Source organism: Seriola lalandi, unplaced genomic scaffold (genome assembly GCF_002814215.2).
Source record: "Seriola lalandi dorsalis isolate HSWRI2012SDOR001 ecotype SW California unplaced genomic scaffold, Sedor1 jcf7180002054139, whole genome shotgun sequence".
Classification (NCBI taxonomy): Eukaryota; Metazoa; Chordata; class Actinopteri; order Carangiformes; family Carangidae; genus Seriola; species Seriola lalandi.
This window is the reverse complement of record NW_019524692.1, coordinates 70,712-87,601: the sequence shown is the minus strand read 5'-3', so window position 1 is coordinate 87,601 and position 16,890 is coordinate 70,712. Positions and strand designations below refer to the sequence as shown.

At 39.4% G+C, this 16,890-nt stretch overlaps 2 protein-coding genes across 2 annotated transcripts; one reads left to right on the top strand and one right to left on the bottom strand.

Moving 5' to 3' along the window:
* The first annotated feature begins 1,128 nt into the window (after positions 1–1,128).
* LOC111653039 (dihydrolipoyllysine-residue succinyltransferase component of 2-oxoglutarate dehydrogenase complex, mitochondrial-like) lies at positions 1,129–8,947 on the top strand. Its single transcript, XM_023403490.2, has 15 exons — positions 1,129–1,272; positions 3,947–3,980; positions 4,275–4,317; positions 4,768–4,832; positions 4,924–4,998; positions 5,141–5,196; positions 5,306–5,414; positions 5,763–5,912; positions 6,019–6,092; positions 6,187–6,284; positions 6,518–6,648; positions 6,788–6,861; positions 6,965–7,048; positions 7,200–7,367; positions 7,676–8,947. The coding sequence occupies exons 1-15, from the start codon at positions 1,210–1,212 to the stop codon at positions 7,808–7,810; spliced, it is 1,359 nt and encodes a 452-aa protein (XP_023259258.1). The 5' UTR covers positions 1,129–1,209; the 3' UTR covers positions 7,811–8,947.
* A 3,992-nt stretch (positions 8,948–12,939) lies between these two features.
* On the bottom strand, positions 12,940–16,835 carry LOC111653022 (uncharacterized). The gene is made up of 12 exons (XM_087173246.1): positions 16,661–16,835; positions 16,134–16,309; positions 15,726–15,833; positions 15,427–15,520; positions 15,247–15,296; positions 15,028–15,109; positions 14,359–14,444; positions 14,066–14,260; positions 13,863–13,955; positions 13,639–13,767; positions 13,286–13,390; positions 12,940–13,119 (listed from the first exon to the last, which is right to left on the bottom strand). The coding sequence occupies exons 1-12, from the start codon at positions 16,833–16,835 to the stop codon at positions 13,003–13,005; spliced, it is 1,410 nt and encodes a 469-aa protein (XP_087029372.1). The 3' UTR covers positions 12,940–13,002.
* Between the last annotated feature and the right edge of the window lie 55 nt (positions 16,836–16,890).

Here is a 16,890-nt window from a genome sequence, read left to right as displayed (position 1 = left end):
AAAAAAAAGACAACTGTGAAAAAAACACAATCATTAATTATATAATGCAGGTGATGTAAGAAATTAAAAATAGCATTGCTTCCTTGAATTGTTTGAAATGTCACACTAGCAAAGATCTATTTTTTGTACAAGGATTTGAATTGCTTTTCAAATAAGTATATAAAAAATAATAAAATAAATATCATACCTCTTTACCTCCATACCTCTTTTTCTATTCTATGTTTCTTTTCATTACAAGTATATTCAAGTGAATTGAACACGTTTCATATTTAAAATATTTAACAAACAATTTAGTTTTTCAATACATTTTAGATGTGAATAGAGCCTTTGATGCACTGCACTTAGCAGATCTTTGCACAGCTAGAAAAGAAACAATTTTTTCGCTTTCTGTTACTTTCTGTATCAGTGGTGTAAATTGCTTCACAAATGTGTCACTTTCATTATTTCTTTCAGCTAAAATACAATTTCAGATTGACTCGATTTAAGATTCAGAATTAAAATCAAAGTTTAAATTAGACATCTTGAGAGAAAATATAACATGTAGCTGAGACATTAAACACACCGGCTACAGTTTAAGGAACTTATAGATAACCTACCTGTTGCCTGTCGGAGAGGACCAGAGGAGGCTGCAGGTCTGGAACTTGCAGGAGGAGAAATGACTCAGTTATTTGTACTGGTCCAGATGAGAGCCTCTTCAGAAACCAGGAGGTGTGGTCAAACATGCCAACCTATCCCATCCCTACCTGCCACATAATCATATTATAATAATAACATCTGAGGCCAACCGTTAATTAACTGACTGAGGAATAAATGCTTAAATTAAATTGTACACAGTTTCTTACTTTTTGTGTGGTTGTGTCTGTTATGTAACTTTTTTTTTTTTGAAAGGCTTTTAAAAGTATAGATGACTCCCCTAATGCAGGCAATGGTACAGTCCTATTATCGATGAGTACATTTTATTATGTTATCATGTGGAAAATTCTCTATTATTTCACCCCATTCACATTATTTGTCACGTTGTAGTTCGTGGTAAATGATGGTTTTTACCTTTATCTCAGCTCCCACCGGTCGGTACCCCGCCGTGCCCCCTCCCGCCAAGCCGCAGTGGTTTCTTCCAGTGGGACCGCCCCCGTGCCTGTGAGCATCGAGCGTCCGGACACCGCTTCTTCCTCGGCTGTCACACAACAGGCACAGCCGCCAGCTATCGCTATGTTATCACGATCTCGATGTGTGTACCGGACGCTTGGCCGTTCCCTGTCAGCGGTGAGCCAGGTAGGTTTGAAAAAAAATCATTGACGTGAGCCCGGGTGTTTACTCTGAGACGGACCCCGCTGATTATAATAAGACACAGATGGTTGTTTAGTAGCGTACCGCAGACGTTAGCTTGTTGTGAAGCAGGGCCTCAGCTACCAAGGACAGACAGACAGTGACAGTTTCAGAAGCAGCTCAGGTCAGTCAAGAAGCTGAGAACAGTTTCCCATTAACTACCTGACTAGTGAATATCGACTTTTATTTCAAGATTGTTGTAAATACCAAACTTAATGTTAGCTTTAACCGGCATTTCACAACAAACCGGCTAGCTAACAAGCTAGGAGAGTAGACCTTCTGTCCCTTGTTAGCTAGCAATAATTATAGTCTTTTTTATTTTGTATTTCTCAGTGACAGGCTTGACACGACACACCCCAGTCATGGCAGGCTAATGTTAGTATGTTATGGTTTCGTGTGGTTGAGGCGACCTGACAGAAATAGCCCATGTCATGTTAGACATGTATGTGCAGCGAGGGGGCATTATGGCTTTGCCCTCACAAGTTCAGCTGTCTTTTCAGTGCTGTGAGCAGGTAACGAAACTGAAACATGATCACCAAAGTAATGACTTGTATCTTCCGGACTTGATTTGTTCTTCTCCCTGGTGTTAGTGTTGCCAGCTGATTATGGATGGTAGAAGTACACTCAGTTATGCACTTGGTTAAAACTAATGCAGTATAATACAACAGCTCTGCAGTGAATACTTGTTTAAATGAAGTTGCAAGGTTCAGTTTTTGTCAAGAGTGTAAACATTTATTTTATGTTAATTCAACTAAAGTCATATTAGAGGCTGTAGTTGGCTGTGCTGTTGTATTGTGTTCCATTATGCGGATTTTAAGTCCACGCTGGGATACAGTCAGTCACCAGACTTATTGATTCAACTCAATGATCATTTTTTAGGCTGCTGTTTGTGACGCTGTTGAATTCTACTGAATTATACAGTGAGGTGTTTCAGTTACTTGGCCTACCCTCACTGATTTAAATAAATCGGACAAAATAGTAGAAATACCTATCATTAAAGTGCTGCACAATTCAATAGCATCACAATCTGCTGCCTTATAAATGATCATAAAGTTGAATCAACACCTATGTAAAATGAAGGTAGGATTTATTGCAGGGCAGTTGTATTATACTTCATTAGTCTGAGCACTTTGTACCTAATGAACTGGCAACTGAGTGTATAATAAGGGTGGCAACTTATGATTATTTTCATTATCGTTTAGTTTAGTTTGAGAAACTCGAACCAATGATTCGTCTTGCATTTTTTATTTAAAAACTACTTTTGATCATCTGACCAAACAATCGTTGTAGTCGTGTATGTAGAAGGTAGGATTACTGACGGTTTAATTTCTTTCGAGGCAGGTGTGTTAGGCTGAATTACTTTCAGCTAGGTTATCTATTAACTTGCCAGTGTATGTAATGGTACAAAAGATTTTTGAATATGTGCAGGAATTCATCTGGAGTTTTGACTGAGGCAGGTCCTCATTTGGAACACATTGAAAAAGTTAATGCAAGAAGAGTGAGTTCAAAATTAAACCAAATACACTGGTGGTTCATCAGTCAGTGTGATGGCCTTCATGGTGCGCAATCAACACTAGTTGTTCTATAAAGTAAGAATAATAGAAAGTCAAGTGGTTGGTTGGCTACATGTCTGCACACGCGTTGCTGTATTGTGGATGATTGGGTCCAAAATCCGCCCTCTTCTGGCATCCCACATCAGTATGTTTTGGTTAGAGTGCTAAGTAACTCCACTTGACAAACATCAGTGTAAGAACAGCGGGAACTTGAGGCCCAGCCCTCAAAATAACTTCACACATGACTCATCACATACAGCAACGCAGCACCGTTAACCCTAACCAGCAGCTAGCATTGGAAAATCCAGTGTTTTACCTCAAAGTCAAAGCTACAAAGGGATATCAGACTTCCTTCCCATTAAGAAGAGGCAAATGATTGTTCATCAGACATTTTAGAAAAGTAAAGTTGTTTATGTGGTGGATGTCTCTCCCTACATCCTTACAGTAATCGGTGGTGTGAGTTATTCAGATATACTTCATCACTCGTTGCCCTTTGATTCATGGCGATGAATCAGGGTTTCCCCCCAGGAAAGTTTGAGTTGAGTTGGTAAGCCACACAGATCTTGATGCATTTCCTCTTGTGACAAATTTTTAGTTAGCAGATTGTAGTGTATTGATTTGTATATTGATGTTGTTTCAGGCAATGTAGTCCACCTCTGCTATATAACACTGTAGAAAACTGTTTGAACTGCAAGTTGAGGGTACACAGAAGTGTTTGTTTTTTTTTTTTGTCTCCACAATCCACATTTACTGGTGAATCTCTTTAGAAGACTTACAGCTTAGGCTTGTCTGTTTACAATCAAACTAACCAAGGTCGCAGTGCCACGGCAGATTAAGTAGGCTCAAAACATTTAGCTGTTTAACGTCAGTGTTCAGGTGAAGAGAAAAGCAGGTTTTGGTTTGAGGCTCACCTTTGACAGTTAGGGGAGGGTAATTGATTTAAATGACACTAATGTAATTTTAACAGCCTTCAGTACAAAGCCAGATAAAATTCAAAAACACAAATACACATAAATACTGGTTAAACTAATTTTTTTTTTTTTCTTTTTCAAATTTTATCTGTTCAGGCCAACAATTTGCTGGTCCGGCAAAGTGTATCAGGTAAGTATGCCTCTATACTAACTACGTAGACCAGTCCTTTTAGCTGGGGTTGAGAGCCTCCAAGACAGCTGTCTTTATTCTGTTGCTCATGAATAAACAAGCGCTACGAGTGGGTCATCCAAAGCAGAATCAGTAATGCTTATTCAATGGTTGAGATGCCTGAGGAGCCCACAAGTGGTTAACTGCAGCTTTCAGAGAACTCCACTCATCTCATGTGCGAGGCTCAGCAGAAGCAGTCGTTGCAGCTTTTGTTGATTTTTTTTTTTTCTTCTTTCTTCTCTTTTTACCTTTAAGGCCTCTCTGTCTGCAGCCGGCTAGTTTACAGGAATTCTCAGCTGTAAGTGCTCCCTCCTATTTTGATGTTTGTCTTTGATTGTCCTTCAGTAAACCTTTCATCTGTAGAACGCTCAATGATGCACTGTCAGTGAGATATCCTTCTTTTTTTATTCATCATATCATAAACTGAGCTGTACATCTACATCTGTACATTATAATGTTGGTCATTATTGTGTGTGCTTATTAACAAAGTTATTTAGTGCTGAATCAAATAATCAATTAATTGTTCTAATGCTGCTTTTCTCTGTTTTATATAATTCTTAATTGATTATCTATGGATTGTTGTGAGCTTTTTGTGATTGTGATGGGCATTTTCACTATTTTCTGACTTGTGGACTAAACATAAAAAAATAAAAGATTAATTAGCTTTAATTGCATTGCATCTCAAGTCATTTGTTGAATTAGAATTAGTCTGGAAATAAAAGTAATAGTTTGTTTTCTTGACATTTAGAGGTGAATTTCCATCATCGGCAAATGTCTTCCACATCAGATACTTCAAGACATCTGCTGTTCACAGTATGTACTGCAATAGCTCTCAACATTTTGTATTGAACTTAACTCATTGTTCAACTTATAGTAACTTATAGTTGTTTTTGTCTTTGTACAGGGGAAGAAGTAGTCACAGTCAAAACTCCTGCATTCGCAGAATCTGTTACAGAGGGGGATGTGAGGTGGGAGAAAGGTTGGTATTTGTCAACATATGATTGATATGATGATATTACACGGGTGTTTGTCTCCTATATTGTATTATCGGTGAGCCAGATGTTGAAAGTATTCACATTTCTGCACATGAAAAACACACTCCTTCATTGTTTTTATTTTAGCTGTGGGTGACTCAGTGACAGAAGATGAGGTGGTGTGTGAAATTGAGACTGACAAGGTATGAACAAGAAACATCAACCTAAAATTATTTGTATGATTTTTTTTTTTTTACTTAAACAGGATAAGAAAAAAAATCTTTGCAAAACTTGTGTATTTTCTATTTCCAGACTTCTGTACAAGTCCCGGCTCCAGCAGCTGGTGTAATTGAGGAACTACTGGTGCCCGATGGAGGGAAGGTAGAAGGAGGAACGCCGCTCTTCAAACTCCGGAAAGGAGGTGTGCTTAGTTGAACATCATTGATCATTTCATCACTTATAATGATCTAGAAGAACTCGGTGCTGTTTCTCTATTCTGGTGCCAGTATATCTGTCAGTTTTTGTCAGTCAGTAGTACCATTACCAAAACAATACAGTTTTGATAATTCACTGACTTGAGTAAATAGGCATTTCAACATTTTTTCATAATATTGTAGCAGTGTAGATACACGAAGAGCTGTGCCTCGCTTTAATAAAATACAATGTAAAACTAACACTGTAATGATTTAAAAGATTTTTCAGCTCATTTTTGATGCTCGGTGCTACAGAATCAATTCAGTTGTGACTTGTTTTACTCTTGCCTCCTCAGCTGCTGCTGCTAAAGCTGCTCCCTCCCCGGCTGCAGAGGCACCAGCTGCGGCAGCTTCAGCCCCTCCTCCTCCACCACCTCCACCTACTCCAGCTTCAACCCCCACAGCCATGCCCCCAGTGCCACCTCAGGCTGCCCCAGCTAAACCTGGTGTGTTTCCTACTCTTATCATATGAATCTACAGTTTTTATGTATTTATTATATGTGTATATGTATGTATCTGAAATTGCGTTTCCCTGCCTTTCTCTTTGTGTAGTTTCTGCCGTCAAACCCACTCCTGCAGCTCCAGCAGCAGCTCCTCCAACAGCAGGAGGCAGAGGAGAAAACAGGGTAACACACATAGGAACTAACAAAGTTTTTGTCATGGCCTACCAACAAGGCAAAGACGATGGTTCACAGAACTTTTTGTTTTCCTGCTGACCAGGTGAAGATGAACCGTATGAGGCTGAGGATCGCTCAGAGGCTGAAGGAGGCTCAGAACACCTGCGCCATGCTGACCACCTTCAATGAGGTGGACATGAGGTGAGACACGGCAGCTCCTGAAAAGATTACTCCAACTTTCCCCATCATATTCACAACCCTACCCCGTCAGGATTACAAGCCTCAGTACAAAAGAACCTGATCCACATTTCACGGCATAAGTGTTTGCACACCAGTGTCGCATGTGATCATAGGAATTATTTGACTGAAGGTACTTTTTTATAAAGATGTTTCCTCACTAAAAAATCTCTAACGTGTCATCAACTTTGTTTCAGCAACATTCAGGACATGAGGAAAATCCATAAGGATGCTTTCTTGAAGAAGCACAGCATCAAACTGGGTTTTATGTCGGCGTTTGTGAAGGCTGCAGCTCACGCCCTGACTGAACAACCTGCTGTCAATGCTGGTAAGACGATGCAGACCCGCTTCCAGTGTTTTTTCATTTGCTTGAAATTGAGCTTTTTAAAGTATAGTGTTTGTAGCCAAATACTATAGTTTTTATATTTTTGTTTTACTAAACTTTACCCTCTAAATGTTTTTACTAGTTATTGATGACACAACCAAAGAGATCATCTACAGGGATTATGTGGACATTAGTGTTGCTGTGGCAACTCCAAAGGTACGACTTTTGACTCTTTAAGACTTTACATTTGTGTGTAAAAACTGTTGCTGTTAAAGGCTGAGTAACATTGACTGCATGTGAACGACATGTATTTCTCTAGGGGCTTGTTGTACCAGTGATCCGTAATGTTGAGACCATGAACTTCACTGACATCGAGAAAGCCATTAACGCACTGGGAGAAAAGGTAAAATGCGTTGTGCTATAGGTGGTAACCAGCATCCTAAGATGGTTGTATTCTTTTTTTAATCTTGACACTGCTACGCAATTCAGTATAAAATCGGTGCCTATATACTTTTATCATAAAATGAGAAAATCATTTGTGTTGTGCACCTCAGGCTCGTAATAATGAGCTTGCTGTCGAAGATATGGATGGAGGCACCTTCACCATCAGCAATGGTGGTGTGTTTGGCTCCATGTTTGGTACACCCATCATCAACCCCCCCCAGTCTGCCATCCTGGGCATGCATGGCATCTTCGACCGACCTGTGGCCATGAATGGCGAGGTGAGAGTTATTCGTCCATAAATACAGATGTTGTGTGACTAGGAAAACAGCGAAGAGATAATCTACTCGGTTAGCAAAAGTTTTACTGGTGCAAAAGATGAGGTATGAAATCTAAGTTTGCTCATCTTACACAAATTATTAAATGTCAGATGATTATAAAATCGAAAAAAAAAAAAGTTGTGCAAGAATTAATCATTTATATCTGCTTGGACAGGCAATGATTAAACATACTGAAACGATCTACTTGTTTTCCAAACCTGATGCACTCAGACGTGAGTAAACAGTTGAACTGCTTTGTGCTTTGGCAGGTTGAGATCCGGCCCATGATGTATGTGGCACTGACGTACGACCACCGACTCGTTGACGGTAGAGAAGCAGTCACTTTCTTACGCAAGATAAAAGCTGTGGTGGAAGATCCACGCGTTCTGCTTCTGGACATGTAATGTGTCTGTATGTAATAGATCAGCTGCAGAAAATGGACTCCACAACACAAAAACACGCACAAGTCGCACAAAACCACTCACATAACTATTGTTGTCTTTTTAACTGTTCAGTCCCACTGCAGGGGGATACTGAGGTTGTGTTCCAACACTCATATGGGGCTTATACATGTAGTGCTATCTGTAGAGAGTGATTTGAAGCATCTGCCTTTTACTAAATTAGAAAAGCAAACAAGGCTCAGTATCTTCTGTCTGTAAATGTTTGGCTACATTTGGATTTATTAAAGAGACGAGTCACATTTAACTTACATGTCTTAGGACAAAAATTGGCAGACACAGGCAGAAAAATGTGGATAACTCGTATATGGGTGTTTTTATTATAAGCATGTGCTCTTCAGATGGACATGAAGCAGTAGATAAACACTCGCTGCATCCTTGTCACAGTAATCATGAAACACAAATGGCTTTTCCAGGCAACTGTTGACTGCAAGACTTTCTCCCCTGCTTGTTAGTCGGTGCTTGTGAGCCACTTTTTCCACAGCGGGGCAAAGCAGAGCTCACTCCAATTAGTTCAAGATGTTTTAATGTCAACACAAGACTGAAAGATTTCTTTGGTTTGCCTCTGGTCATTGTTACTGGCTTCAGTCTGGAAAAAAAGACTCAGCGAACAGGAAACCAGGTCTTGAGTGGAACACGTGTGTGTCAGCGCCATGCATTTAAATCCATGTCAGCTATCTGATGGGCATGTGTGAGGTGACTCAGTTCAGTTATAGTCCTACTTTCACACACTCATTCATGTCCTATCACTTTGACTTTTTTTTTTTTAAACCTTTCTCGCTGTTGTCAGGCAGTCAACGTCTAAAAATACTGGTAAAAAGACACAAGTAAAATCACTCATTAGCAGAAAATGTACAAAACACAAACCAAACACTTTGTTTTCTAACATATAGATACAGTATGTTGTTACTTCATGGGCAATATGTTGGGAGGTATGTTCAAAACGCACAATTTGGCAGCATATTTTTATGTTAAGCTCCATTGTTGAAATTTTCATTGTGCTATCCTATATATAAAATACTTGTATCTATTTAAAGAAACAATTTTAAACATTAAACATCTCAAGAGTTTTATGTACTAAAACTGGTCTTGCACATTTTCTTCACATACCTACATGCTGCATTGTCATTAGTCCACCAATGATTCTCTAGCCCTGAAACTATTAGTCGATTTAAGTTTCTGTCAATAGATGAATCCTGCAACAATTTTGATAATAACTGATTAACTGTTTAAGGTAAGTTTCAAGCAGAAGTACCAAAATGTTCCTGCCTTAGTTTCTGTATAATCGTAAATTGAATCCCTTTGGTTTTTCAACTGTTGTTTGAGCAAAACAAGACGAGATGTCACATCTGCCTCTGGGAAACTACAATGGGCATTTTTACCTATTTTCTGAAATTCCATAGATCAATCAATTGATAATCTGATTACTAATTGTTATTTGCAGCCCTATGATGATGCATGTAATGCCAAGCATACACTGCACCTGAGAAATTGTTGACTACACATTTCATCTAAGCTCAGAACAGAATTTCTTTTTGAAAAGAATTTAGAAATCTGACGACGGCAAAATAAAAACACAAGGCTGAGGCAGGGAACGTCTTCACGGTCGATGTTGGCTGAAGCATTTTATCTCGTGCCAAATCTATTTTGCTCCCAAACTCTCTGCTGCAGATGAATTCTACGCCAGAGACTGATCTTCAAAGCCTCATTAGCCGGCCTACCGCTCGGCTCTTGAGAAGCTCCAAATAATGGGATTATCTCTGACAAAGTCTTAAGGGTTGCTTGGCCCTTTCTCCCACTTCACAAACACGGGCTCAAGTGTGTGCAGCTGTGTATGATACCCCTTCAGTATTTCTGTTTACTTTAATAATCACAGGGCACAATGGCTCCTAATGTACGTCTTTGTTTCTCTGCCAGCACCTACACAAATGTCTGAGCAACGGTGTTTGGAGGAAAAACACAGAATTCATTATGAGAAGACAAAAAACCCAAACATTAGATTACCATGAGAATACTGGAGGTCCTAATGGGCCTGAACACAGCAAACAATGATACAAGGGTTCCTTTAATTTAATTATTTACTTTTATTACCGCTCAAGATTCCATTAGCGCTTTCGAGATCATGTTAATTGGCAGCGTGTGCCAGTGGGTGCATAGATATCTGAAGGGTTTGTTGGCAGGTTTTTGTTTCGTCTTCAAAATTTGGCCAAATCTGTGAATTTCCAATTGGACTGCTCAATAAGATGTGGGTTTTAAGTCTTTGTGTCCATTCACATGAAAGATGGCCCATTAGACATTGGCAGCTAGCTGTTTGTTTTCATTAAGCCACATCAGAGAGATAATTTACCTAAATTATTCAGTTATTTTTTTTCTCTTTTTAAATAAGCTAATTATATGAATGTCATTATGTTAAGAATTATATTTTTGTCCAATTGGAAAGTGTGCCATTTTTTATTTTTTATCCTCAAACACTTTTACTTTAAAATAGTTGAGTACACCCTTTAAAGTTTTAGAGCATGAAAAGTACTCTTCATGTAGCTGAACATCTTCACACATATTGTCAAATGCACAGCTCTTGTATGCAACCTATTCTAAAATCCTGTTGTAGTTTCTGCATCCATATATTACTAATGGTTATGACAATGGACAAATCAGTCTAAACCTGATGATGAACACAATGTAGCTTCTGTGTGTATTTCCACAGAAACAGTTGTTCAAAAATACCAGTAACTTTTAAATAAGGTAAATCTTTATAGTTTGGCAAAGCTACATTTTTTAGTGTTTAAATAACTGTTTGTGCTGAAGTATTGAAACACTGGAATGGATCTGAATTTAGTCTTGTACATCTTTCACAGGGCCACACAGCAAATATTCTACTAATGATTAGTGCTACTATCTTATCAGTCACTGAGCTGATACAGCTCAAAGGGATATAATCAAATCTGTGAAGCCATAAGGCTGGAATGGAAGTGGGATTTTTCATGTCAAGTCTTTAGTGCTAAAGGGAATACTCGGTTTCACATTAATTGAATCTGGTGGCGTTTCCTTCAACAACCACATTCCACTGTCGAAGCCTGTGACTTGGATATAAGTCACATGCATGTACAAAGAATAATGAAATGAAAGAGGCACCAAGTGATTGGTAGTGCTGGAACCAGCTCCCAATGGAGATCAAATCTGCCCAGACTGTAACTGGCTTTAAAAAGAAGCTAAAAACTGCTCTATTCTCCAATGCCTTCATCTAATCTTTAATTTTTCACTTTATGTAATATTCTGTTTTTATACTGTTTTTATGATGCTTTTTGCTTCTATTTCTGTGCTTCTTTTATTTCTGTTAAACACACTGAATGACGTCTGTGTATGATAATGTGCTATACGGATAAATTTGCCTTGCTTTTGTTGACAGTGACTGTGACACATCTCCTACACCAGAGGGTGTAGTTACTGCTGTGGAATCAATGAACAAGGACTTTATCAAGTATGTAATTTATTTTACAGCTGGGCATCTGTTATCACTGCGTAATGATTAACTTTCATCTGGAACAAACCAAAAAATTCCACATGTACCTGATTAGACTTCTTTATTACGTCTCTTTAGATATACTGCACAGTGGTGATATTAAAGTCCTCTAAGAACTGAAAATAAAAATTAATAAATGCTTATAACTGAAACGGGCTGTTGGTTTAAAAAGGTTATCCCTGTCCTGATGACCCATAATATCATCGTGTTAAGCCGCTTTCACAAGATACACAGAATGTGTGCAGGTGAGACGGTGCGTCATGTCATTGTCTCCTCTGTGGTTACCACTGGAGCCACCTGACTGAAACAGATTGTTCTGTTGGATATCACACCTTGAGACAATTCATCAGCACACCCTTAATAATCCCACTCCGCGGGGCTTGCATAAGTAATGCTGCACATGCATATTCATAATTGTGCTGTTTCCTTTACAGGCCAGTTCATTCAAAGCTAACCGATGTGGCGAAACAACTAGCTTGCATCTGGCCCTATTCTTTCTCTCCTCTCGGTCCTTTGATATGGACGCCAGCTCTCTTTTTCTTCCTCCTCTTGTTCTGTTGTCATACCAGAAGATTATTTTTGGATGGGGAGAATGAGGCAGAGGACCCTGTGGCCCAGCCGCAGACACAGCTGGCAGTGCTGAGGTGGGTGCAGCTGGTTGGTGTCAGAGGTTCAAGTATTCACACTGGACAGAATTGGGTTGAGGTAAGAACTACAGTGGGAGAAGAAGGGGGGGGGGGGTCGCTGACGTCACAGGAAGCTGCTGTTAGGGTACACCTGTCAGTTGTGCACAATACCACTTGGTTTGTGATGTCAGCTTCTCCTTCATATAAATGCTGCTATATTTCGCAAAATTTTACATTGTGCTGTTGTGAGAGTTGTATGACAAAAATGGAGCAGCTAGTGGTTTTGTAAAGCAATATTTATAGCATATGAAGAAGAACATCAAAATAACATGCTTAAACTATTATTCAAAGAGGTCTCGTATTATGTTAAATCCTGGATCCTGTACGTCTGGATCTATGACAGCTCAGCAATCTGACTGCAACAAAGAGGGACAGCTCTAAGAGAAACCTGGATATTACATTAATGTCTGAAATTCAACACAATTTCTGAAAATGTTTATTGGTGATTTGTGTGAAGTTATTAAGTGATTGAAGCACTAGCGTGTTCAAACAGTCTTATGGGAGAAACCTCAATTGACCCTGACCAAAAACCCCCACCTCCATAACAACTGAGCTGTGCTGACTGAGACGTGATGTGGTTGAAAGCTCGAGAAAAAGCTCATAAGTAGACCTTGAGATCATTCACTCAGTCTAAACTACAATTATCCAAGATCAAGAATGAACTTTTACACTCTGCAAAAAAACATGTTTTCGCACTTAACCAAAGTGCTATCCAAAATTTATCATGCTTTTCAAAACCCGAGCGAATAGATCTGAAGCGATGTGCATGGTTCAACACCACAGTGGAAGCATATTTTTTTTGTTGTTTTTTTTTATGTGGGTGGCTGGTCCAGCTCAACTTACCTCATGTCAACCAGCAAAATGGATTTTTCCAGCAAGCGCTTTATTTGTTTGCTTTGCATGATAAATATTGGATGTCAGCTCTATTATAATTATCCTACATACATCAGTTCACAGACTAACCTGTAGATTATGGTGGCCGTGCACTTCTTGTCAAACTTCTTGACCAACCAATTAAGCTGTCGCTGATCCAGAGGTATGTTAGCTTCCTGCACGCAGGACAACTTCATTTTCTCCAATGCACAGCCACACGAGTGAATATCTGAATACTGCAGCTTAGTTAAGCGATTTTCTTTGTTACATTTACGCCATTAATTAATAGTGTATATTAGTAAATGACGTTATCAGTGCTGTGTGAGAGATTATCAGCCTGACCTTTACAGCCTTCCTGAAGGCAGCGGTGGAGACTTTCATGGTTCCCTCTTTATCCAAAGCCTGGAAGAAATCCATGATGCTCTCATTTCGCTGTTTGAAGAATTTCTATATATATATATATTAAAAAAAAATTTCAGATTTGAAAACATTTCAGTTCCTTTTTATATAAAACTGTTGCTCAAGCATCTGTTGCACATAACAGACAAGTAGGGATTTCCTAAGAAGTCATACATTTAAAAAAATAAAAAAGGATAGAAGGCACAATTTACTTTTTTATAAGATGGTGAACATAAACATTCGATGTTTTGTTCATTTCCACCTTTCCAAGTTTCTCTCTCCTCCAGACCACTGACCTGAAAGACCTTGAGGGCAGCTAAGTTCCTGCTGACAGAGCTCCCGACCCTGTAGCGGACATCCATAGCCGGACGCCTCTGATGGGCCCCTTCCAGCAGCTCCACAAAGGCCTCACACACAAACACTGTCTGCTCTCACATATACACAGGCACGTTAGTAGCTTAGAAAAACACATATTTATACTACTCATATGCTGAGCTAATATTTGTTTTGCAGCACTTACAGAAATATCGATCCCCTCCAGTGCTGATTTTGAGTTTTTAACTGTTTGGAGCAGCGTCAGAGCTCCGACTTCTGTCATAGGGTTTTGGGAGAGCTGAACAAAACATACACACACACTCAAAACGTTACATTTAGCACAGGTGAATCTACAGTTTCTCGGAGTGCAAAAAGTTTCACGTCACCAGTGCTAATACAAGTGTTCACCTTGAGGACCCTGAGAGTGTCGTTGAGGGCCAGACCGTGGCAAAGCAGTGGCACATCCTCATCACGTATCCGGTTACAGCTGAGGTCCAGCAGCTCCAGCGTGCTGTTTTGTTTCAGTGCTTGACCCAGTGACTCTGCCTCAATGTGACTGAAACCGTTCCCCAACAGATGCAACTCCTTCAGAGTCGAGTTTACCTGAGGTAAGAGAAGTGTGAGTGACACACGGATTTGTTACGAAACACATCATTAAGTACACACCGAAGGTTTGTGTGTGAGTGTGTTGTGTTTGTCACCTTCAGCCCAGCGCACAAAGCTACCGCACCATTCATGCGAATGCAATTCCAGTTTAGATTTAGGACCTCAATACCGACATTTGTGGCTTAAAGAAAGGGGAAACAAATTTAAAAGGTCACAATATGTTTGACATTTTAACCCAAAAACTATATATTAAGTTTTTTTAAAGTCAAACTGATTCATTTTTGCTGAGAAATCAGTGTACACACCTACACCCACAGTCTATACATATATTTATATATGTGTGTGTGTGAGGGCTTAAATGGTTACCTTTTGACAGCTTTCATTATGTGGCAAAATGAAGGGAGCGAAGGGAAAATTCTGTGTATCAACATTCATAGGTTAAACAGTCAGACTATAGATAAGTAGGAACAAATTCCCTCTGTCAGTGCATGCAGGCTACACTGGAGTCTGGAGTTCTACTTTCAGCAACGCACCAAGAAAGTTGACAGTCCCAAAACAGTTGTACCCTCCTTTGAAAAATGTAAATAGTTAGAATAGTTTGTTTTCTTACAGAAAAAGTGAAAAGAATTCAGTTGGTCTTTCATGTGTAATATCTGTGTGTTGTTTGCATTAGTTCCACATTAATTAGGTCTTAAGTCTTTGTATATTCATTCAAAGGAATAAGTCTCTGCAATGACAGTCTCAGTAAAACCAGACTCCTGTACCTAACATATGACCGAGGTGTTCTCCTCCTGTGGCATAAAACTTGTTGTGACTGAGGTCCAGTTCTTTGATCACATAGTCACCCTGTAAGATAAGACAGAAAATATTAATGCACATTTATATATGACAGGTGTTTGATTTATCATGTGAACGTGAGAAATGTGTAGGTGTTAAAATACTCATTCACCACATGGATCCAACATTCAGTTCTTTAGACTGACCTTTAAAGCATCTGCAAAGTATTTAGCAGCAGGATCGTCAAAATAATTTCCTTGGGGAATAAAGAGAAAAATAACTGAATTACTAGTTCAAAAAAGCTCACTTGCATTGTTAAACTCTACTCTCTATGCAAAGCTCTACAAAAAAAAAAATCTTGAGAGGTAAAAGACTTTGCTGAGCACCTGAGAGTTTGAGGGATTTGATGTAATAGTTGTCCGACAGCATTTTGGAGATGATGTCTGCTCCTTCAAGGTGCAGCTGGTTGTTGGAAAGATTCTGAAGTAAAGACATTAAGTCATTTTTGAGACAAAAAAACAAAACCAGTGTAATCTAGATGGACTCATTTAAAAAAAAAAAAAAAGAAAAAAGATACCATTACTCTTGCAGATGAGCTCTGGTTTTGAGAGGATTATATCTTTACTCAACTTGTAAATAACAGACAGGTTTTTCAGAGCTGATGTGATACTTTTAGAACAGTTACCAGACTTTGAATGGTGATGTTTGTCTGAAGCATCTCCATCAGATAGCGTGTCCCCTGTGCTTTTAGTAGGCAGTCCTCCAGCTCAAGGTTGGTGATGTTTTTGTTCATCTAAAACACGAAAATAGTAAAAACCAAAATAACATTAAACGAATGACAGGAAATACTTAACATTTGAGAAGTAAATGTCAAATCCCATTTCTCTCTACATCTGTTTTTCTCGGTCAGTTATAAAATGTATGGAACATTTAGAAAATTAGAAACTAAATGAATCAACCTCCCCTTGCCTCAAGGCCAAACATATCCTTAGCTTATAAATACCACAGCCATCAATTTTGGTGATCATTGAACACATTTTTTCATTAAAGTGAGTATCTTGATTTCTAGATGAAAGGACTGAGGGGCCCCTACTTGCAGAGCTATGGCCAGAGCTTTGGCCCCCAAAGGTCCCACACTATAGTGGTTCAGGTTGAGGTTGGCTTCACTCAAGTGACGGAGGAAGGAGGGAATAGGAGCGGTCCCTATCCGCTGGCAGGCCTGCAGGTACACCTCTGCACAGGACAAACTCTGTCTCTTGTCTGTGGCATCTGAAAGGAAGTGGGACAAAACAGAAAAAAGGATATATAACAATAATTCCAACAACTGACCTGGATAAACAGCAGTGTAAGGATGGATGTAAAAATATCGTATTTACTGTTTACTGTCCACATATGAATTTTACATAACATTTGAGGTCTTGAACATTGGTGCTGGAGATTTTGCAGCAAGGCTAGAAAGAAATATTTATTAGCTTAAGACTTTTTAATACAATCTGGCATTTTTTAGGAAACTGAAATCACTGCTTTTTAAAATACTTTTCAAGACCTTCAGATGATACCCTGGAGAAGAGGTGAGGGGGCATCCGATTATTACTGGACAACACGGTCATTTTAACTTACCCTCTGTTTCCAGATCAGTGTCGCACTCTTCACCACTGTCCTGCTCTGGGCCCTGGGTGTGTCTCTCCTGGTCCTCCGTCCCATCCTGACCTGACTGATCAGATGGCTGCTGCTCTTCCGCTTCTTCTCCTTCTCTGCGCTGGAGAACTGCACTGTCCTCCTCAAGCTGCTCCATCGCACTACAGGAACCCGAGACCTCCCTTCAACACTCCCGCAGGAGAGAGGTGAGT

Excerpts from the sequence above, each read along its gene's own strand:
- LOC111653039 (XM_023403490.2), top strand. The coding sequence starts at position 1,210 with ATGTTATCACGATCTCGATGTGTGTACCGGACGCTTGGCCGTTCCCTG. Across the intron at positions 4,318-4,767 it reads GTTTACAGGAATTCTCAGCT|AGGTGAATTTCCATCATCGG; the intron begins GTAAGTGCTCCC and ends CTTGACATTTAG. Across the intron at positions 5,913-6,018 it reads GGCTGCCCCAGCTAAACCTG|TTTCTGCCGTCAAACCCACT; the intron begins GTGTGTTTCCTA and ends CTCTTTGTGTAG.
- LOC111653022 (XM_087173246.1), bottom strand. The coding sequence starts at position 16,835 with ATGGAGCAGCTTGAGGAGGACAGTGCAGTTCTCCAGCGCAGAGAAGGA. Across the intron at positions 15,110-15,246 it reads ACTTTGCAGATGCTTTAAAG|GGTGACTATGTGATCAAAGA; the intron begins GTCAGTCTAAAG and ends CTTATCTTACAG. Across the intron at positions 13,120-13,285 it reads CCTTCAGGAAGGCTGTAAAG|GAAGCTAACATACCTCTGGA; the intron begins GTCAGGCTGATA and ends TCCTGCGTGCAG.